The sequence below is a fragment of the Festucalex cinctus genome, chromosome 2 (genome assembly GCF_051991245.1).
Source record: "Festucalex cinctus isolate MCC-2025b chromosome 2, RoL_Fcin_1.0, whole genome shotgun sequence".
Lineage (NCBI taxonomy): Eukaryota > Metazoa > Chordata > Actinopteri > Syngnathiformes > Syngnathidae > Festucalex > Festucalex cinctus.
Window position 1 is genome coordinate 25,475,223 of NC_135412.1, and position 23,437 is coordinate 25,498,659.

General features: G+C 39.8%; 1 protein-coding gene across 4 annotated transcripts; it reads left to right on the plus strand.

Moving 5' to 3' along the window:
• The first annotated feature begins 1,680 nt into the window (after nt 1–1,680).
• On the plus strand, nt 1,681–22,927 carry LOC144014289 (putative ATP-dependent RNA helicase an3). 4 transcript variants are annotated; one of them, XR_013282440.1, is made up of 21 exons: nt 1,681–2,014; nt 4,089–4,140; nt 4,374–4,421; nt 4,630–4,683; nt 4,760–4,966; nt 5,067–5,169; nt 6,161–6,274; nt 7,052–7,151; nt 7,245–7,380; nt 7,465–7,562; nt 8,676–8,774; nt 9,795–9,955; nt 11,901–12,045; nt 12,114–12,258; nt 12,406–12,456; nt 14,392–14,573; nt 14,650–14,767; nt 17,397–17,550; nt 17,667–17,791; nt 18,265–21,450; nt 21,481–22,927. XR_013282440.1 is itself a non-coding variant. In XM_077514013.1 (20 exons), exons 1-20 carry the CDS (start codon nt 1,970–1,972, stop codon nt 18,342–18,344), a joined length of 2,217 nt encoding a protein of 738 aa, XP_077370139.1. In that variant the 5' UTR covers nt 1,681–1,969; the 3' UTR covers nt 18,345–22,927. The 4 variants fall into 4 exon arrangements, 3 of the variants coding, with proteins under 3 accessions (XP_077370139.1, XP_077370140.1, XP_077370142.1); XM_077514013.1 differs by having other exon boundaries at nt 18,265–22,927; XM_077514014.1 differs by lacking the exon at nt 4,374–4,421 and having other exon boundaries at nt 18,265–22,927.
• Nucleotides 22,928–23,437: the final 510 nt, after the last annotated feature.

A 23,437-nucleotide genomic window follows, 5' to 3' on the forward strand; every position in this document is an offset into this window, starting at 1 on the left:
CTACTTAACATAACATAACATTTTATGACGGTTTCATTGTTTTCGACGCGTACTGTTCCATACGAGAAGGGAGTTTGATTTAAAAAAAAAAAAATAGAAGAAGAAAATTAAGATCTGATCTTGGCTGCTGATGAAGAGTAAAAGAGCTGTTTTTTTCCCCCTGAAGAAATATAGCACCATCTAGTGTTTCGTGGCAGGTTTTACAACAAATTAGTGGTCAAAACTTGTACCATGCACCAGGTTTTGAAGACAGTATTTGCGATAAATGATATTTGTTTCACTTTCAACTATCAGCTTTACTGATGATGATGATATTCACAACAGAAATGAAGAAATGTTGTACAACTCTTGTTTGTAGACAGCATGTCAAATATGGTGACGTATGTGTCGAGGTAAGGGGCTGCTTTGCTATCTCAGCGCTAGGACTCGTTGCCTTCATTGAAAAAAATAAAATAAAAATTCAATTCCAAGCCTAACGAGACGTTTTACTTCGGACAATCTGTTTCTGATGGATGATGCAGCTAGTGTACCTCGTAATGTTATCAAGAAGCACATCACCCATGCTGGCTTCCTGAAAATACAGCTCATGTGACATTGTCATTCCAGGTACGGTATAAATTCGATTAGCTTTTGTTTTGACTGAGCACCCACAATATAGTCAGCACTGCTTTGTGTGTTTCTCTTGTATCCAGGTATGTTTTCGAGGATCTATTGCTCATGAGTTTGTGTTCATCATCAGCTGAGACGACTGTGTGTGTAGTAGGTATAGGCATGGTCACTCTGGCCCAATGCATTGCCATATAATGTATGTGTGTACGTATAGGTATCTTGTATGTATTTGGAGTGGCCTAGTCGAAGTCGAATCTGACTGAAATGCTGTGGCATAACCTTTAAGAGAGTATTCATGCTCAAATTCCCTCCAGTGTTGATTAATGAAAGCAATTAAGCAAGCAAGAGTGGGGCAAAAATATCTCTACACTCCACAGAGATGTGAAACGACTCGGTGCCAGTGCAAGAAAATGCTTGACTTTGGTTGTTGCTGCTAATTAAGCCTACGTTTAGGGGGCAATCACTTTTCACACAGGGCCATGTAGCGCAACACACTGATTAATTAAAATATTCATTAAAAAACAACAACAACAACAACTGCATTTTGTGTTGTCCTTGACTCATTTATTTTGTTTGATGATGGGAAACGTGACAAACATGCAACAACAACAACAATAACAACAACAACAATCATAATAATAATAATAATAATAATAATAATAATAATGATACATTTAAAAAGGAAAGGGCAAACACTTTTTCACACAATGCATGTTATGTCCATATTTGATTATAATATATTAATATGGCTTTTATATATTTTTAAACGTAACGTCATTTGACTTTGTGAAGGAAATCTTTGACTATTTGAGAGCAAACTGTCCTTCAAATTAAATGGTTAGAACTTTTTTGTACAGTACTGAAGTTGTGACATTTTTTTTGTGCAAAATGGTATCCGGACAATTTAATCTATTCGTTAAATATAAACATATATTCTCTCCCGACGATAAAACACATTCGAAACATGACAGATATTATTTTGTGTTTCCCAAGTTGTTGTTTTTTTTTACACGTTCTACTGGACTTTTATTTTACCTTTATTTTTCAACCACCACCGGATGTTTTTTTTCCTCCCCATTTTGTTCACGCGTGCTTTCTTAACACATCTTCATCCCCAGCTGTAGAACAAATCGACATCAGCTGGGTTTGCATCAAGTCCCACCTCGGTCACAACGTAGTGGAATTTTAAGCAAACTTCGCCGTGCGCTCTGCAAACTGTCGGCTATTCTTCCAAACGTGCCGAATATCTCTTTTGTCGCGGCGAGGCACGCGACAAAGGGGCGATAAGGTTACATCGAACCCCGGCAAACAAAGAGGTCTTTTTCTCAACGTCAACATTTTTCCTCCATACTCCATAGTGATGAGTCATGTGTCCGTCGAGAATGTCCATAGTCTAGAACAACAGGTAAGCAGCTCGTTTGATGTTGCTTGTGGCGTCATGCAGAGAAAAAAAAAAGGTCTTAGAATGACGTTAGCTTACCGGCTAACAACCGCTAGCGAGATGCTATCGTGCTAGCATTGGGTGCGCTTCAGTCACTACAAGTGCTAGGTGGTCAACATTTTATGCGAATTTTCCCCTTGACGTACTCTTATAATTAACATGGCCACAAATACATTTACTGAAATATGTTCTGTCTTGAAACGTCACAGTGCTCATAAAATGTTTGGTGCAGAAAAGTGATTGTCAAATAACAGTGGGCCTCCGTCGGCGCCATCCGGTGTTCATATGAAACGCACCCTTCCGCTATTATCTTGACTGCGTTTGTCTTGCAGCTCGACACAAAATAAAATGGAGGTGCGCTAAAGCTTCGAGCCAGCGGAGTTGGCACGCTCAAAATGCTGTAGTAGACAGCGCGACACATTTTTTTGCAGTCAAATCCAACAAGCAGTTGTACGTTTTTTTTGTTTTTTTTGTTTTTTGTTTGTACTCGCAAACGTAATGAAAATGCTCAATTATTCTGCGTCACGGGCGACGTCGGAAAATGCATCTGACTGTCACTGTGCTTGGTTAATTTAACCAGCAAAATCAAGAGATTTCGAAAATAGTCCTCATATTGCCCAATGGAATAAATAGGACGCAACATTGCAGTCAACATTTGATATCTGATATATGCTCCTATTTGCAATGCAAGACAATTTGCTGAAGATTTTTATGTGGAATTGAATCCCACGCACTGGATGGTGAATGACACATAGAGTTCTGTGCAAAAGTTTTGGGCCACCATTGATTTTTTATTTATTTTTTGGCATGGCCATTCATCGTTGACAAACTTGTAGTCTTGTAAAGATAGTGTACAGGCGTTCTTGCTATTAAATTACTTTATATTTTGGTTTTATCTCGACAGCTTTCTGCTTTCATTGCAGTGACTACTATCACCTACTGAAAATAATAATGACCTGTGAGAAGAGAAGAGCATTTGTCATGCCTGGTGTCGCTGGCATCAATAGATAAACAAAGGATATGGTATGATATTTGTAGTACCAGTAAATAAATAATTTTGGGAAAGTTTAAGTGAAACTGGATGATTTCCCACAGCACACCTGATGGCATAACACAGTGGTTGGGAATCATGGTTTAGATATTATTTTAGATTCTACCAACTTAAATTGGTCATGTAGCCTACTGCATGATATTCAGGTATCACTAGTAGTACCTTGATATACTGTACATGTGACTTAATTTGTGTGTATTTCTGGGTACAAGTTTGTCTTTTTTGGCCTAATGGACTTGCGAGCTCACATTTGAGGTACGGTTGCTGCATGATGGCAATGAACTCAAGTCTCTTCACAACAAGCGGTGGTTTGGCCAGTAGTGAACAATTCATCAACAAAGGGGCTTCAAGCTGTTTAATTCCATTCCCAATTGAAGTTTAGTCAGACTGGACATAAAATAAACAGAATTACAAAATGTGTATTTACGACAGCCACAGCTTTGCCTTGTAAAATTTTACAATTCCAGTGCATCAAGGTGCCCCAGGTGCACACATAGGTAGGAGCCACACAATTGCAATCAATCACGATGCGCAAATTGGTTTTGAAGTTCTTAATGTCTCCAATAACATTATTACAATGTGTTTTATGATGTACAATATTTGGTTCTATAAAAAAACAAAAACTTTTTTTGGTTAAGGAGGTACAGATTCATTTCCACTCATTTCTATGGTGAACGATGATTTGACACACAAATGCTACGAGCATGGTGACACAGTCCTGTATATTATCTTGCCATAGCAGCTGCCATTTGATGATCATGTTACAGTATATACACTAACAGTGAACTCATAATTTACAAAATCTGTGCAATGTGCATTGAAAAGGGTCAACTGTGGAATGAAAGTCTCATTTCTAGCGGTTCACATAATGGCTGGATGGATGGATGTTGTACTACTGAGTTGCTCTTACTAACATATCAACAAGACAATTAGTATAGGCTGTATCTTTTGGTTAAACTTTTTTTTTTTGTGTGTTTCCGTCGCCAGCTTGCTGTCCTAGACTTGAATGTGGCAGACGGACAAGGTGGCGGCACCAACAGTAAGCACTTCCTATGTTCTTTCATGTTTTATCTGTCAGATCAGTTGGGAATGGCAACCCATGCTGATAAAGCAAGTGATGCCTTGGAGATATAGAGGCAACTGCAACGGGGCAATAATTCGGCTCTGTGAAGCACAATTTGTCGCATTTAGGATGTTTTTAGGTTTTGATTGTATGAACCTGCCCTACACTGATTTATTAGAATGAGGCTGATGTCTCTCTCGTGTCTGCAGGAAGATACATTCCTCCACATTTACGGAACAAAGATGGTCCTAAAAATGGTGAGGAGCATCTATTTAGTGCTTCTTCCGACAAAATATTGTCTTATGAATCTTAAGAGGCCCACGTAACTCGGAATGCTACATTTTTGAAAAGCTACTAACTTGCTGCATTCACTTGACTGCTCTCTCTACAAAGTATCTCACCGTTTTATTGAGTTGCGTTTGTAACCGGTGAAACCATTGGTGAATTATTATCGCTTCATTCCAGGAGGAAACGTCTTTGCTGCCAGGGCAGGCTACACCATCGCTCCTGCCGCCGCCTGTAAGAGGCCTTTCCACTGAACTTTGAATCGCTAGTCATCAGTTATTGAGTTACTGTTGTCTCTCTCTTTCTCCAGTTGGTTGGGATGGAGCCCGCGGCAACTTTGTCAATGGCTACCATGACACCCGCATGGCCGGCGGCAATGCTTACAACCGTGGCCCTCCTCGCATGGAGCGGGGCCGAGGCGGCATGGGCGGAGGCGGCTACCGTGGCAACAGAGGTGGATCCTTCAATCCCATCCAGCCCGCTCAGCCAATGGCCTTCGGCTTGTATGAAAACAAAGGTGATGATGATCGCGTTTGACCGTGTGTAAACATTGACTTGAATGATAGCTTGAGGAAACCTGACGCCCTTTTTCTACTTGTGTTCTACAACCTTGTCAGACGCTGGCGGTTGGAACACAGCCAAGGACGCCTACAGCAGCTTCGGCAACAATCGAGGCAAATCGGCTTTCTTCAATGACAGAAGCAATGCAAATCGTGGACGGTGAGATGATAGTAAAGTTTGTCCTTTTTCCTTTTATGGCCAAGCTTGGTGAAAGTTACTGAATAATGTGCACAAGTACAGGTAGTCTTCAAGTTACAACAGCTTGGAAATCACTTGAATCTGACTTGGCGGTCGCCATCTTGATTCGTCATACGCACCAATCTCATTCATGTGCACTTAACAGGCAGTCGGAAAACATAATTTCTTGAGAGCGTTACGCCCAACAATGTCTTTCATTTCGGCAGCCTCACATGAACTCAACTCTATAACTTCTCCAACCATCAGTAAGCATATTTATTTTTGTTTTTATGGCAGTGTACTGTGTAAAAATTAAGATTTACTATGAAGTGGTTCAGATAATGGATACATGATGTAATTTAATGTATTTTTAATTTAATTTTAATGTTATTTTTATTGTATTTTTTAAAATATAATTTCATAAAATTTCATTTCTAAACAAATTTAATGTCCTTTGACTTACAAACAACCCCTCGCAACCCATTGTGTTCGTAAGTTGAGGATTACCTGTAAAGTGGAGCCTTTATTTACTGACAGTGCCCCGACTCAAGAGGTTAATTTTTAGCTGGTCAATTTTGTTTTTTGTTGCTTAGTTTAACAAGCCAAAATTCAAGCAAGATTTGTATATGCCCAGTTAAGCCAAGTGAAAAAAGAAGTAGCAATTAAAGTGGAAGTCAGTAATCTTGCAATAATGTGTTCTGAAGCTCGCTAGTGGGGACACATATTAATGTAAAGAATTTTTTGGGGGGTGACTTTCCTGGAATGGATTAATAGCATTTCAGTTCATTGCAATGTGTACATTTTTTTGGCTATACAAGTAAATTGAGTGACGTGCTTGGTCATGGAACAAATTAAACTGTTAAGGTACCACTGTAGTTGAAATCCTATTTAGAACATTTTAAAGGTTTGTTAGACATTACTGTACTTTTATTTTATTTTTTTTATTTTTATTTTTATTTTTTTTTTGCCTAAGGTTTGACCATGGTGGGTACAGTGGTGGCGGAGGTGGAAACAGCCGCTGGGTTGAGGAGCCCTGCACTGACGGAGACTGGTCCAAACCAACGCCGCTCAACGAACGCCTTGAGCAGTAAGTGGGACCGATGACAGGCTTCATAACGAGAAATGCAATATTGGCTTATGCGCATTCTAACTCCAATAGCTTGTACAGTCTTGTGATATCCAATACAACAGCTTGAATTTACTGAACTTTGTCACTGTGCTGAGGAGTGAAAGTTTTCACGGTGTCTAGCTGCCTCTTGGTAATGTTTTACATCACCACATGGATTAGGAAGTAGCCTGCTAACTAGTGATAGACCGATATGGTTTTTTCAAGGCCGATACCGATACAGATTATTTGTAGTCAAGTCGGCCGATAACCGATATTTCAAGCCGATATTCATTTGCAATAAAATGGGGAGGGAGGGGAATTCTTTCAAACTATATATAATTTCTCACTGAGTAACAAATTCATGTGAATGTAGCTCATTTGGGGTTTTTGTTAGGGTTCGTAAAAACGTTTCAAAAAGATTTTCGCGGTGAAAAATTGTGTGAATATGTTCCAAATGTGTTTACGACAAATAAAAACTGACTGCGAACATCTTACAAATCCTGATGAAAACCCCAAATTCGCTACGTTCGCAAGTATCCCCTGCTCAGTGAGCTTTATCGGCCTTCAGATTCAAAAAATGGCCGATGCCGATATTTGTCAAAATGCCAAATATCGGCAAAAATCTATCCCTACTGCTAACTAACTTACTAAAGCCTTTTTTTTTTTTTTTTTGTACGTAATTCTCCAATTAGCATTAAATATGCTTGTAAAATAATCCGCAACTAGTGTTCAACTGGTCATCATTTGTCCCCCTAGCGAATTGTTCTCCGGCAGCAACACTGGCATTAATTTTGAGAAATACGACGACATTCCTGTCGAGGCCACTGGACAGAACTGCCCTCATCACATTGAGAGTGTAAGTCAGAATGGAATGTCTGTTACTTTGGTTTCATCAGTTTTTTTTTGTTTTTTTTCCTGCAAATGTGAGACCAGTACGTGTGTTGTGTAGTTCCAGGACATCGACATGGGTGAGATTATCATGGGCAATATTGCCTTGAGTCGCTACACCCGACCCACCCCTGTCCAGAAATATGCCATTCCAATCGTCAAGTCCAAGCGAGACCTCATGGCCTGCGCACAGACAGGTATGACATACTGCATGAGACTTCTAAGTCTTAATACACAGATTCAGAAGGAAGCCGTGCATTTTTGCCGTGTTTTGTGCATAGGTTCTGGGAAGACGGCGGCCTTCCTGCTGCCAATTCTCAGCCAAATTTACGCCGAAGGACCAGGAGATGCTCTCAATGCGGCTAAAGCCTCTGGGCAGGTGTGGGATTCATTTTCACTTCCACTCCCCTTCGAAAGAAAGCCAATTCCTTTATATTTACTGTAAGCTCAAGACGTTTGGGGTTGACATCAAACGACGAGTATGAGACAAAAGATCAACATTTCAGCTTTTATTTTCAAGTCGATACAGATGGATATGAAATACAACTTAGATGCTTGCACCTTTTGTTCAACTGCATCCATTGTGAGCAAAAAAATATATTGCACTTGCCTGATTTGCTTTTGTTGCCTTGGTATTATCTTATGTTTAAGAATATTCAAGAAAATTGCGCAGAATGTCTACGCTGATCAGTTATGGAAAGCAGACAGCTGCTTTTGGGGACACATAAGTTCATATGTGACGTTCAGTGGACTTAATGCCTATTAACATTTTGTCTTCCAAAGTCAAATGTTAAAGATGCCGCATAATTGTGATTTCCTTGCTCATGCAGCGAGATAATCAGCAAACATACCACCAAAACAAATGAGGAGCTCATCAGGGATGAAACTGGGGAAGGTTTTAGAGACTGACCATGTCAGTCTCTAGACTTCAACCCTGTAGAGCAGTAGTGTCAAACTGAATCCCTCGAGGGCCGCAGCCCTACAGGTTTTCGAGGCCTCCCATTTTCAGCTCAGCTGATTCATATTTAAGCTCATCAGCAAGCTCTGCAGGAGCCTGATAATTATCCTGATCATTGAATCAGGTGCGTTGGAGTAGAGAAGCCCAGAAAACATGCAGTGCTTTGGCCCTCGAGGACCGGATCTCGACACGTGTGCTGTAGAACATGCATTTTATGCACGTCATTTGATGTGAAATTATGTTTAGCGTTGATAGCAAAGATAGCGGATTGGCCTAGCTGTTCACATACTTTTGGAGGTGGTGTGTATTGGCATTAGACTCTTGACTGCATTCAGATCCGAATGTGACAATCACTCAGTAGCAAATAAGCAAACCACTGCCACTTGGAAGACCTAATATGTGCCATAATTTATACATTTCCCTTCGTTATTTCTTATTTTCAGTTTAGCTTAAATTTTCTCTGACACTGTTAACCTGCCACGTGTAAGCTGCTGTTTATTGAGTATCACATGGTAATTATTCCACATATTGTAGGAGAATGGAAAATATGGTCGCCGTAAGCAGTACCCCATTTCTCTGGTCCTGGCCCCTACTCGAGAGCTGGCACTACAGATATATGATGAAGCCAGGAAGGTAGGTTTCCATATATGTCAAATAAAAAATAATATTCACGAGTTTTCTCTTCCTTCCATTGAACTCAAGTCCTTTTCATCAGACTCCTACCCAGTCACTTTTAGGTGTACCCCAGGGCTCTGTCCTGGGGCCCTTGCTTTTCACCACCTCCCTCTTGGCTCTATTTTCTGTAAATGTACATTTCCTCTTTCATTGCTTCACAGATGACTCCTAAGGAGTATCTCTCGTGCAAGCCCAACATTTCATGTTCCCTCTCCTCTCTCACCTCCTGCTTATCAGAATTTAACACCCGGTTTGCCACTAACTTCATGTTTTATGTCATCCTCAGTAAATGTACTTTGTTTAAAGTTGACAGTTTCTCCATCGCAGTTGATCGCTCTTGTTTCCCATTCCCCTCAACTTAAGAGTATCAGCGATATCAGTCCATTTGAATATCTGACATCCACCTGCGTAACATAAACTGACTCCACGCCAGCCTCATCCCACATTCAGCTTTTATCCTTGTTCATAGTCTTTTTCACCTCCCGTCGTGGCTCCCGTAATGCTCTTCGGCCTCTCTCACAAGTCCCTCGATAAAGTTAAAGTGGTTCAGAACTCTGCTGCTTGTTTCATGCAAAAAACAAAACAAAAAAAGTCTTTCAATCACATCATACCCGTCCTTCAGCAACTACACAGACTCCCGGTCATATTTAGAAATCAATTTAAGTTACCGGTACCCTTCAATTCTATCCACAACCTTTGCTTGTCCATCCACCTGACTGACTGCTTCATCTGTCTATCTTAGAACCAACCATAAGGGAGCAGGGCTGCTCTGGGACCTCAGTTTATTTGGCACATTTATACAAAAAAATAAAAAATAAATAAAACCCACATGTTCAAGATTGCCTACTCTTTACTTGCACTGCCTTGTATTTTTGTTTTATTCTTAGGTATTATTTATTTTTTTTATTGTTGTTTTGTTGTAATCTTGATTGCCTTGTAAGGCATTTAAAAATAACATACATTATTATTGTGTTTTAGTTTTCATACCGATCCAGAGTGCGTCCATGTGTTGTGTATGGAGGAGCCGACATTGGCCAGCAGATCCGAGATCTGGAGAGAGGGTGTCACCTACTGGTGGCCACCCCTGGAAGACTGGTCGACATGATGGAGAGGGGCAAGATTGGACTTGACTTCTGCAAGTAAGATATGGACAGTAGACCTCCACCAGGGAGCTTTTCTTTGACGTTTGTTGGTTGCATTGCTCAGATTTTATTTATTTATTTATTTATTTAATAATCATTTGAAAAATGGAAGTTGAGCTGATTTTGACTATTTGCTATTGACACCACTGATATTTTTCAATACTGTGATGGAAATCGTTATTAACTCATTCACTCTCAGCTATTTTCACTTAAGCAACTGGATTTTGATCGATTTTGCAAGGCCCACAGAACAGACCCGGCTGCAGAAAGAAATTACAGGGGCGGCATTCGATTGTTTGTTTTTTTGTTTTTTTTTTGGGGGGGGGGGCATACTTCTTCAATGTAAATCTAAAGTTCTTCAGGCTGAATAGTGGCGTTGTGAGTCGTGACAACGCCAAAAGTGCTCAGAAATATTTTATTGTCACTTAAAAGTGGCAGTTCATCATGAAATCTAAAAGGCATACAAAAAATAATAGTGTAGTTCTTTGTGCATTTATTCAACTCAAACTCATTAGCAACAAAGCCGAACGCCATTTCTGTAGGTAACGAGCAGTTGCATTCCTCCACTGGTTGGATTTAAGGCCTTACGATATGGACATAATTTTATATATCGTGGTTTTTGTCAGACATCTCTATTCATTGGTTTTTGACTCAGCATGAGACTGCATCGTTTCAGTGTTTTTTTGGCGTCTGCATGCTGCAATTTATTTTGATATTTATTTCCTTAGAAGTATTCACTTCCCTATTTCTTATTAATGTATTAATAAAACTTTTATTTACCTACTTACTTATGATATTTATGAATTTTATTTTGTGTTTAATTTCACTTGCCTCAACTGCAAGACTGATAATGATACAAGAACGATATTATATGGCTTCAGGGAATCTAAGCAAAATGTCAATCTAAAAGGATCATGTTTAAAGTGCATTGCTTATTAGAACTTGGTGACAGTCGTCAACATTGACAAAAGGTTGGCAATAAAAAACAGAATTCAACTCACATTGTACTGCAATGTAATAAGTCATTTTATCCTGCAACATAAGTTGTTGTTGCTGTGTTTGTGTGCGTTTGTTGAACCGCATTGCTGTGGTGTTCTACAATTAACAACTTGACTTAGTCTCTTGTCTTGTCTTTACTCTGTCTGCGTTGATCAATTGTTGTTTCCCCTGTCATGCTGCCGCTTTTTTGTTTTGTTTTGTTTTTTCCCCCCAGTTGTTCACCCCCTCCCCCTTCCACACACTAATGCCCGCCCATGCCGCCGGGTCCGCCACAGAATATTGTTTTCTATTGCTGTAAAAACATGGAACCTACCAAAAGAAAGATTAGTCTCTTCTTTTATAAGTTAAAAAAAGTACATTTGTATCTGTTTCTGTTTTGCAGCAACTAGCATTAGATTATATGTAAGTTTTATCATTTTTCACAAACCTGTTGAAAATACTGGGGAAAAAGTGCTTGTTTTAACATGGCCCTGGATCTCTTATACTCTGCTGCCACCTGCTGGTGTTTGTCGTAACTACCATTGCTTTAAGCGACCTCTTCAGGTCAGAAGCTGCATCAAAGCATTCTGTGTGCTCTAGCATAGAAAAACAAAAACATATAAATACGATTTTGGTAGGGAAGGACAAAGTATTAAAACGTATTTATACATTTTTAGATTTGAATGAGTTAAATGAAAATGGATACTGAATTTACGCATTACATGCTCTTAAGGACATGGACATGGGCGTACACACACATACTGTGTAGTGACGGGCAATGATTTATACTCAATTTGTCACCCACATTGCCTGCACAAATGTCATACACGTAAACACATCCATCAGTAGCTGTAAAATTAAAAGACGGTTAAAAAAAAAAAAAAAGGTAAAAAATAACAATTTATTGAGTTGTGGTAGTGTTTGGTTGTCTCAGTTTACACCAAGGCATCTACTTTTGCTCTAGGTACCTTGTCCTGGATGAAGCGGATCGAATGCTGGACATGGGCTTTGAGCCTCAGATACGGCGCATTGTTGAACAGGACACCATGCCTCCGAAAGGCAGTCGGCAGACCATGATGTTCAGCGCCACCTTTCCCAAAGAAATACAGGTGTGTCCGTTCATCTCTCTTCTCACTGGAGCAAAACTTGCTGTAACTCTCGCTTCCTCCCCCTGCAGATTCTGGCCAGGGATTTCCTGGATGACTATATCTTCCTGGCCGTGGGAAGAGTGGGCTCCACTTCAGAGAACATCACTCAGAAGGTGGTTTGGGTGGAAGAGAGCGACAAGAGATCTTTTCTCCTGGACCTGCTCAGTGCCACAGGTGAGTGAGACTGTCGGAACATATTATCGGCATTCTGTCCAGGTGGCAACGTTCCACATAAGTACACGCGCACAAAAACGTGGTTCCTGTGCTAGTGTGAGGGCAAGTGTAGTTGGTGTTGATGGTTTGGTGTGGTTTTATCCCAAGTCATCCCCAGCGAAGTGCAGGACAATGCGGGAGAGAACATGGAGAAGCCTGGTAAGCTCTTTACCAGAGAAACTCACATTCACAACCTTTTTTTTTTTTTTTTTTTTTTTTTTTTTATATTTTTTTTTTATATTTTATTTTTTTTTTGTAACGACTAGTTTGCCTACCTGCCTGCGGTTCTCATCTTAGTGTGGTATCTCATCGGTTCTGTGCATCCTGGCATGAGTCGGATCTGTAGTTGAACATGCCAAAAGTTTCTATTCCAAGTCATCTGCTCAACGTGTTACTTTTAATCAGTGGTCATGGTTATTATTGATATTATTTTTATGCTTGTTTTTAGGGCTGCACAATATATCGAAAAAAATATCTCGCGAATATTGGCCTATGCAATATGCATATTGCAAAGACATGCAATAAGTTTGATATGGAAGTGTATGCTTTTATCTGAATTTCAGGTCAGATCAGGTTTACCTGTTTGACGTTTAGTAACATGACAAAAAAAGGAGAGAAGATACCGAGTTCAAAGCTCGCGATGAGAGAGGAGAGGAACTGACTGATACAATTCATTACTACATTCTCTGAAAAAATCCCCTCCTCACCTTCTTTTTATTTGCATTCCATGCCCCTGGTGCCAACCCTAAAAATGCAAATGCAAAACGTAGTTGGAACACAGTGTACTTAACAAAAATGTGCACTGCCATCCAATAGTTGAACATTATCAAGAGGTAACTAATTACAATTAAGAATACAGTGAGTTTGATTTTGCCGCATGAAAAAATGTATTTCTTTCATTAGATAATAAAGATGTCATTTCTTTAGGTACATGTTAAATCTCGCAATAATATCGATATTGCTATATTCAGCAACTATATTGCTTATCGCATATTTTTCCAATATTGTGCAGCCCTACTTATTTTTATCCATACGTTCTGCAATGCATGTTTTTCATTTGTCATCACCAACATAAACAGCTGTAATATTTGAACAAAGCTGGCTAAAAGAATATGTGACCGGCTCTGGCAAAAGGGTCCTCATGTGCCATAAAAAAAAATCAAAATTGAGACATTAATATATTTGAATTCTACACTTAATTCCCTTTAAAATGATATATAATACATGGGCGTACCTCAAAAGTTGACAAAGTGAAAGCAATTTTAATGTTGGAAAGTTGAAATCCCTAGCTTTGAGAAAAAACAGGTTTCAAGTGGCACTTGCGTCTTTCAAATGTCCATAGCAACCTCAGGAAAAAAAATATTGACTTGAAATTTTCAGGAACTGTTAAAATATCACTGGAAAGTCAATTCCAATAGCAGATAAGGACGTCATCTGAGATTTGAATATATTTCAAAGTTTTGAAAGTGTGACCTATCAACAGATTAAATCAGCTTCCAATTAATCTTCTGAGGCATCAGCCAAAGTTTGGTTATTTATTTATTATTTTTTATTTTTGTTGCTCCTTGTGGAATTTTCTTGCTTAAATGAGGTCATATTACCGCAGTGGGAAGTGTCTTCTGTTTGCTTTCTTTCTGAATGGTCACATTATGGTGTATTGTTCGACTTTTTTTGGTTGCTATGTCCATTTATATCAATCTTGTGAAGTGATGTTCGAGTCGAGGAACTCTGAGAGGCGGGTTTCCGAGACACTTGCTAGCCAAAGTCTGCTAATAAACATGTTGACTAATGATGCACTTGTCCTAAAAATTGCGCATTTTGATACACTTCTATTACAGTTAACTTTTGTGCTGCTGGGAAATGAAAATAGAGAACTCAAGGAGGCTATTTTTGAAGACCTCTCAAAATCGACATAATCGACCTCCTGCTCTATTTTGCTCAAATACGTGACTTGTTGATTTATAACATGGACTATTTTGCCAGAGCGGGTCACATATGTTGTAACTCGATTCGCTCTTGTCTTTTGAAACTCATTTGCGAGCGAGTTAAAGATGTGTTAACATTCAGTTGTTTCCCTTCGTTTTGGCCGACTAGGCAAGGACTCGCTGACTCTGGTTTTTGTGGAGACCAAAAAAGGCGCCGACGCCTTGGAGGACTTCCTGTACCGAGAAGGTTACGCCTGCACCAGCATCCACGGCGACCGCTCGCAGAGGGACCGAGAGGAGGCTCTGAGCCAGTTCCGATCTGGAAAATGCCCCATCCTGGTGGCTACAGCTGTCAGTATCGCTTCAATTGCGCAAAATGCAGCACAGCACGTATATGTTTTCAAAAGCTTCTGTTGCTACCACGCAGGTTGCAGCTCGGGGTCTTGACATCTCCAATGTGAAACATGTTATTAACTTTGACCTGCCAAGTGACATTGAGGAGTATGTCCACCGTATTGGACGCACAGGACGAGTAGGAAACCTGGGTAAGATTATCTGCTTGTGTTAGTGAGTGATGAATAGTGAGTGCACATGCAATTAACCAGTGGTTCAGTGGAACTGTTTTTCCCTTTTTGGCTGTGACCCACTTTTAGACAAGTGAAAAATACATAGAACATGAATTGTTCAGATAAAAAAAAATAAGGTTTGAAAACATACACATGTCATATTTTTAACCATAACACGCCAGTGTATTCAAATTTTCTTTTAGAACACCTGTTGAGAAACTAAGGATGAGCTTAACTTCATGTACAAAAATGTAAAAAGTAAGATTCGGTATCATAATGGCAAAAAATAGGGCTACAGGTCCTCAAGTTACGGATGAGTTCCAATCCTACGCTAGCGACGTAACCCGAATTTAGACTTGTCGGATTTCACCGTTAAAATCGATATTTACATCAAAATACTTTGTACAGTAATTTTAAAAAACATAGTTGCACCACCCGGAAGATGCCAGAACCAGTATTTCGTGTTTCCGCGCGGGCATTGATTTTTACAGACGGCAAAGCGAAGCTAGCGTAATTGCTGGACTATAAGGCGCACCTAATTATAAGCCGCACCCAATACATTTCTACAGGAAAAGGCATTTTGTACATGCATAAGTTGAACCTGACTATAAGCCGCATGTGCCCACATTGAAACATGAGATATTTACAAAGAAAGACGGTGCACAGAGTTTGCAAAGGTTTAATAATATACCTTAGATTTTCTTTCCAAACAGTGCCTGTGACGCAAGCAGTAACACAGCAGTAATACGGTATTAACTAACAGGGCTACTTAAAAATAACATACCGGTAAAAATCACTGAGACTTGTATTTTCCATGATGATGGTCTGTTCATGCTAATTTTATTCATGCACAAAGCACAAAGTTAGATTAAACTTGCGTCTTCGTCGACACATATATTACACCTGTCTCACGCTTACCTTTTCTGCTCGAGCGCCCCTGGCGGCCGTTAGAAAAAAATACATATATTAGCCGCATCATTGTGTAAGCCGCAGGGTTGAAATCGTGTGAAAAAAGTCGCGGCTTATAGTCTGGCAATTACGGTAATTGAGACTTAAACACGGAAATGTGACGCACCTGATGGCGAGTCGGCCAGCTCCATGGACGCCCGTTGCTCATGGACACCCGTTGCTGGAGGTACCAACATAACTTTAAAATGGTGTGATTACTGTGGGAAATTCTTGGGAAAAAATACGGACGAGTCACAGCTGCCGTAGAGTCGAAACTACGTAAGTTGCGTACAATGTAACTCGAGGATCCCTGTACAAAATTTCACTCCTTTGGCACTGATCTTTTCCACTTAGGAAAGTCAAAATGGCGTTCTTTCAAATTAAAATCAAGTACCGTACAACCTAGGGGTGTGAATTGCCTAGTACCTGACGATTCGATTCGTATCACGATTCACAGGTCACGATTCGATTCGATACCGATTAATCCCGATACGAATGGTCACGATTCGATACCGATTAATCCCGATACGAATTTATAAGTCGATTGTTGCGATTTTTTTTCATTCATATTTAGAAAATACTAATCAGTAAGCTTGTAGAGTGTAAGATTTATATGAAAATGTATTATTTATTCATCTGAAATTTCAGTCTTATAGAGGTTGTAATCTGTTTCATGTTTGAACAGCATTAAAATAAAAATATTAAGGCTTAATGTGCCGTTCATATAACATTCTTCCATGCTCAAGGTGTGAATCCTAAAAAAAAAAAAAAAAAAAAAAAAAAAAAAATCGATTCTGCCGATTATTGAATCGATTCGAGAATCGCGCGATGTAGTATCGCGATATATCGCCGAAACGATTTTTTTTAACACCCCTAGTACAACCTGAGATTCACTTTGAATATTTGACTGGGTTGGTGTCCTCAGTTTTATTTATTTTTTGCTTTATGTGACTAAATCAGTCACTACACGAAATATAATTACACTAGCTAGATGTATTCAAAGCACTTAATAAGGGTGCCTTCTTGTTCCACGTGCCATGACCACATATTCCTACGTTACTGTGCAAGCTAGTTCATTGCACGCCATTCATAACCTTGAAACATTCTCAGTACCATCGAGGACCCCATATTACTACCTGATTGCGACACTTGAGAATCACTGCTTCAAAGGGGAAATTCAGTAAAAAAATATTTACAATAATATGCACCTGTACAACTTGGAAATCTGATTAAAATTGTGCTTATGGAAAATGAATTGCACAGAAAAAGCCACCCATTTTTACCAAACTCATGAGGCGGCCATTTTGCCGCTTGTTGTCAACTGAAAATGACGTCACAGTGCCTATCTATGCGCTCAGGTATTGACCATCATGGCTCGCCTGTTTTCTGGGTTTGGTCATGTCACATTCGCAAGCTGAAAGCCCTTTGGCACTGTGATGTCATTTTCAGTCAACAGCAAGTGGCAAAATGGCCGCCCACTGAGATGGGTACAAACTGGTGGAGTTTGTTGCTTAACTCATGCTACACAAATGCATTATTTATCAGAATACTGTTTAGATCAGTGAGGACGCATAGAATATAATGTAAAGAACATTTTTGAATTTACTTCCCTTTTAAACAAATGAAAATGATACAAATAAGGCTTTATTTTCCCCTTCAGGACTGGCCACATCGTTCTTCAACGACAAGAATGGGAACATTACTAAAGACCTGCTAGACATCCTGGTGGAAGCCAAACAGGAAGTTCCTTCATGGCTGGAGAGCCTGGCCTATGAGCACCAGCATAAGAGCAGCAACCGCGGTCGCTCCAAGAGGTCCACAAACGCACAGTTTTTCCTCTGATTGATTGATCTGCGGAGATGTTGCCTGCAGTCCATAAAGAAAAAAAAATCCATTCATGCTTTGGTTGAATTTTGGATTGCTTTTGCAGGTTTGCTGGTGGTTTTGGAGCTCGTGACTATCGTCAAACGGCCGCTGGAGGCAACGCAGGTGGCTTTGGAGGGCGTGGCGTCCGGAACCAAGCAGGACATGGAGGAGCCCGCGGTTTTGCAGGAGGTGGGGTGCTGTCATTTTGTTGGCAAGTTGAGTCAACGTTAGGAACATGTCAACATGAACCTCCATCTTTGCCAGTGAAAAAATAATCTGACCGCTAACTAATGTGGGCTAATTCACTAGCTAGCTCATAGCATGGAGCTTTCAGTCACTTGTTGATATGCTGTAATTGTGTGTCAAGTTGTTTCATCAAAAAGATGAAAGAAAATGTTATGTGAAATAGTTTTAGATCTGAACTGTTCAAAATAACGTGCATACAAAAGTATACAGGAGTAAAATGATTGTCCTGACTAAAACTAGACTAAAACGTTGACAGTTTTTGTTGGCTAAACCAGACGAATTAAATTGTTTTCTTGAACTAAACTAAAGACTAAAATGCTCGACTAACTAAAAACGGGGTGAGGTTGACTATGTTAAAATCTGAGAGTGATTGAAACTGGGACTAAAGCGGATAATAACACTTGTCTTTGCTGCAGGTGGCTTTGGAACCTTCTACACAAGCGACGGCTACGGCGGCAACTACTCGCACTCTCAAGTTGACTGGTGGGGAAACTAGATTATAAATTCTCTCTCTCACACACACACACACACACAAAAACATTTTGTCCCCTCCCTACTCAGCTGTCTTCATTTCTCAACTCTGTTGTCTTCACCCCATCTGCCGCCCTAGTCGATCAACATTTAGAAGCTATGTGCATGCGATGATAAATATACTCATGATACCGCACCCCCCCCACAACATCCCTGGACAGTGTACTACTCTAAACTTCTTTCATGGTGAAATCTCACAACAGACTACATGGCAAAGGGATTCTTCCATTTGGTTATTTTTCAACATTCCACCCGCCACCCCCATGTGGGACGCTTTCTTTGTTGTCACTTTTCATATTTGAATTTTGGCTTTGTCATGATTTGACAGTCACACAGGCTTCCCAGTGAGCCTTTCCCCAACCACGGGTCATCTTTGTGTTTCACGCATGTCCAACGTACAAGTAAAAAAAACAAAAAAAAAAAAAAAAAAACAGCACTGAGACAAATTCAGACATAGGAACTGGCTGAGAACTCATCTGGAAGAGAGGCCACAAATATTACTCTTATTTTTTTTATTTTTTTTTAACTTTTTCTTTTAATTGAAGTACGGCTATGCAGTTTGAGGACACCCAGGAAATTCTGGGATGGAAATTTGAATGCTAGCAAACATTTTGAAATGTCACCTAACTGAATCATCGGACAAAATAACAAAGTCAAATCATTTGTTTCTGTACTGTGCCTTCAAGAATTCGAGCTTTTCTTATTTCTGTTGTGTGAAAAAAAAAAAAAAAACATATTTAATGTCATGTATGGGTTTGTTCTCTTGATTTCTCTTTGGAAGGAAACAAGCTAGACTTGAACTAAATCAAACCTTGGCAAAACTAAACTTAACTATAACTAAACTTGGTCAAACTGCCGTGAGGAAACTCAAAAAGGTGATTCCTCATCTGGTCCGCTTCTTAAAAGCATGAAACCTTTTTTTTCTTGTGGCTTTTGTGCTTCAAGAAATCGGACTTCAATCCTGCAGCTCTGCTTTGAGCTTTCAAGTCAAGAAGTTCCTCGCATAAATTGCCAAAAGTTGGTATTTCAGCACCTGGGCCACTGAAGAAGAATTGGACTAAGCAGTGCAGCAAACTTTAACGCATCAAACATTAAGGGTGTTTTTTTTTTAAATTATATTATTTTTAATCAAAATGGTGACCTTGCTGCCTCATGTAACGTTATCCATCAGTGGACCACGTCTGTTGTGCCAACTTTTGGCCTTCAAATGCTCCTGGAAACTTGACACTCCCACCACCCACAAACTTTCAAGCCCTTTGTGGCCAAAAGCGTCTTTCAAAGGGAAACATGACTTAAAAAAAAAAAAAAAAAAAAAAAGAAAAAGGAAAAAAAAAAAGAGACTCCGAGATCCAAAATTCCCTGCTCACTCTATCCTGGAGAGTCACATGAAGAGTTTTCTCTTAAAACAAACAAACATATTTATCATTCCAGTATTGCTTTGAGTGTTGAGTGGCCGATCGGGGATGAATGCATACAACATCGGGCCTGAGACTTTCCCAGCAGGGCGGTGAGGCTCAGGAGGGGATGAAGACAAATAGATTGTTTGTTTACGTTTGAAGGTTTGAGATTGTTTTCTCCAAACCACTACACGACGATGATGATGATGATGATGATAGACAACAGAACACATTGAGGCAAAGCAGCCAAAATGAGGACTTGCCACATTTTGCACTGGCCCTGCTGAAGAAAAACAAATCCCGCCTTGCATTCGGAGCGGAACGGCGAAAATCAGGGGCGTGAATTTATTTGATTTACATGAAGAAATTCACATGTAGATAAACATGTAAATAGTTGAGTGAAAATGTGCTTGTTCACTCAGTTGCTGGGCTCCACATAATTGCCCAGGGTTGCTGAGTTCAGGGGACAATTTGATTCCAGTAAGATCTTCTCAAAATTGGCCCACGTAGCCGAGCTCTGGGCCAAGACAATTGGGACATATGCGAGTGTTGTTGTTTTTTTTTGGTCAAGCAATTTAGACAAGTGTTGCAATTCTATAGAAGGTTTTTAGTTCATGCATTTTTTTTTAACCCTCCTTTTTTTCTGTCTTGTGTTTGTTCAACTTTTTTTGTTTTTGTTTTTATCTGCGTTACACTGGGAGGTTGTCGGGAGGTCTCATTAAATGTAGTAAAAAAACAAAAAAAAAAGTCCCATTTTGTTGAGGTGCAGTGGGGGAGAGCTCATGCACACGGTGACGTATCCCGAAACGTGCTTTACAAGATGAGGTTTGCAAAGATGTGATCAAGGACGGACTTATTCGGTCTACCGTGGTGTTCTTTCCGGCTGAATTTTTGTCGTTGTGGGTGAAATGGCAGGTCATGTGACCAGTCATGTGAGTGATGAAGTAGATGGTAGGCTTGCAAATGACAATCGGCCACAAACCCCGCCCACTCTCCGCTAACTCCCATAGTTCATTCAACAGAGATCTCGTGGTTTGCGTGCACTTCACTTGACGTGCTCGATCGGTGCCTTGAAATTCTTCCTTCCAGACTGAAATGTGCACGTTTGTAACTTTTAGTTGACTTTAGCTGCTCGTAAATGTCAACACCCTGTAACCTAATGTTGTTTATTACCAGCAGGTTAGCCTGCTGATTTTAGCATTTAGCTCAAAGCACCGATTGCACAGTTTCGGGCATAGCTGGTAGTTTTTTTTTGTTTGTTTTTTCTGCTTTTCTGGGTCTGTCGTTGCCATCTGGTGGTGAAGATTGGTACGTCACACATAGCCTCCATAGCTGATCATTTTACCTTTTGATGCCTTAAATTCAAGACGGATAGTCCTAATAAAATGGATGTTGGTGACACTGGATGGTGTTACCATTGAGTTGTTTTTGTATGGGTGGCACCACCATGGCAGAGAATTCAGATATTTCTGTGGTAACTTAACAGGCGAAGAGGTGGAACAATTTCATGGTGCTATGCTCCCTTTGCTGCGGCCTGCAGGCCTCCCGTTTGTAGAAAGACTGAAACAAAATCCTAGTTTTTACAAAGTTCTTCAAATGTCTTCTGTAGCACAGGTCCTCCAACGCCTCTCAAGAGGAGTGAGTGTGTATGCGTGTGTGTGTGTGTGTGTGTGTGTGTGTGTGTGTGTGTGTGTGTGTGTGTAGTTGCCAATAGGACGACGACTCCGTAAAGGTGTGTGTGTGTGTGTGTTTTGCGTGCGTGCGTGTGGGGAAGGATGTTACAGATGTGAATCTCTGGGACCGGTTTGAGTTGTAGTTCAGAACAATGGCAAGATCCAGCTGTTTGCACCCAAAGTTCTTGACTCTACTTTCGCTAGTTTGTGTAATTTATCAAACATTTTTGAGAAATATTTATTTTTATAAGCCTAGTGCAAATGTTTAAAAAAAAGAAGAAAAAAAAAGAAAAAAGAAAAAAAAGTGACTTGACCAAAAGACAGTGAACAAAAACACTGGCACATGAATGTTGAATGTCATTGGTATGAGTGAAAATTTCTATTTTTCTGGGGTAGTGTGAGCTTTTTAAATAACGGCATAATCGGGTTTCTCTGTGTACGTCATGTCACAAGCTGCCATCAGTATGACCAAACAATTGGACCGCCAACAGCATCAGCAGATGTGACGTATGGAGAGAAAGCGATTACCTTCAAAGTCTCATTGGACTCAGTATCAGATCCGCCAGCCTGTTTGTTCAACAGGTTCCGATGCCAATTACGATAATTCACCATTAGCAGCCATTTTCAATTGGCCCCAAAAAATATATATAATTTGAGACTATTCTACCGACTATGCCAAGGTTTGGATTAAATTGTAAGAATCAAAAACCATTTTGTAAAAAAATAATAATAATAAAAAAAGAGGGAAAAAAAACATGCAGTACAAACATGTCCAGATTCGCTCCAAGTCAGTTTTTTGTTGTTGTTCATTTTTGACACTTTTCCTTCCTGATGATACCCTTTGTGTGATTGTCTATCAAGTGGGGATGTTCAAAGTCTATAACACAGAAGTAACTGTGGTTCTATTGCTATGTTGTTGTGATCTGCATATTTTCAGGCACAGTGTGCTCATGCGCTCACTGCTGAGCGTCCAGCCAGTCAGGGAATGGGGAGTCCGTGTATTTTCTTGTTTGCCGTTTGACCGGTGTAGCTCTTCTGCCTCTTTGCTGCAGAATGCAACTGGGCCGCAGCGCATGCCCCCAATCGGTGGCACATCAAAGATATGCTGCCTCTTGTATTCCAAATTTTGTTAATGTAAATTGATGGCCCTTTAAATTGTTGAAGGCGATCTGGGGAAAGGGGGGGGGGGATACAACAGGCAAACTGGGGTGACTTGGCAATAACAAAAACGTTTTGGTTTTATTTCATATTTAAAAAAGAAAAAGTTCTACTCCCAGTGCATGAAGCCTGATGTCACCATTATTGACTGGCCAGACCGTTCAGCGTGGACACACAGCGCCACAAGCCTGCTTAGTTAGTATTTGCTTTGTGTATTAGTTTAGCAGTTGTGCACGAGAGGAGCACTACACTAAGGAAAAACAATATTGTGCATCCGTTGTGATTTTACCACAATTAAAGGTTTGGATTTGCAAAACGAACCTGCTTCTCTTCCTTCTTGGCTGTCCGCACGTCAAAGGAAAAGCTATACAGTGGTTTATTTTATATGAAGTTAATTAATACTGTTGTCAGCTAAAAACTGGGGTAGCAGTTTCTTGAAAGCAGAATGGCTGATGCGTCTGTCAATATAGCCACATTATGTTCTAGTTGGGGCAGAAATGTCTCACCTTTTATCGACCGGTTTGACAAATACACACCCTGCATAGCACCTACATTGATTATATTCAACATTGGGTTTCATTTCAGCCCTAGGCTTTTAGATTCAATCATTTTAATCTTTTTTTTAATTTATTTTTTATTTTTTATTTTTTTTTTGTATCCCCTATATTTCAATTAAAATTATCTGGATTTTACAAAAAATATAAAATAATGTAATATAAAATTGTCCAACTACATAAAAAATCGTTTTGTCCATTTATAGCATACTTGTACTTGTACTGGGAGAAGAATACAGGACCACTGAGCCGTAAAAGAAAGACTGTTTTTGAGGT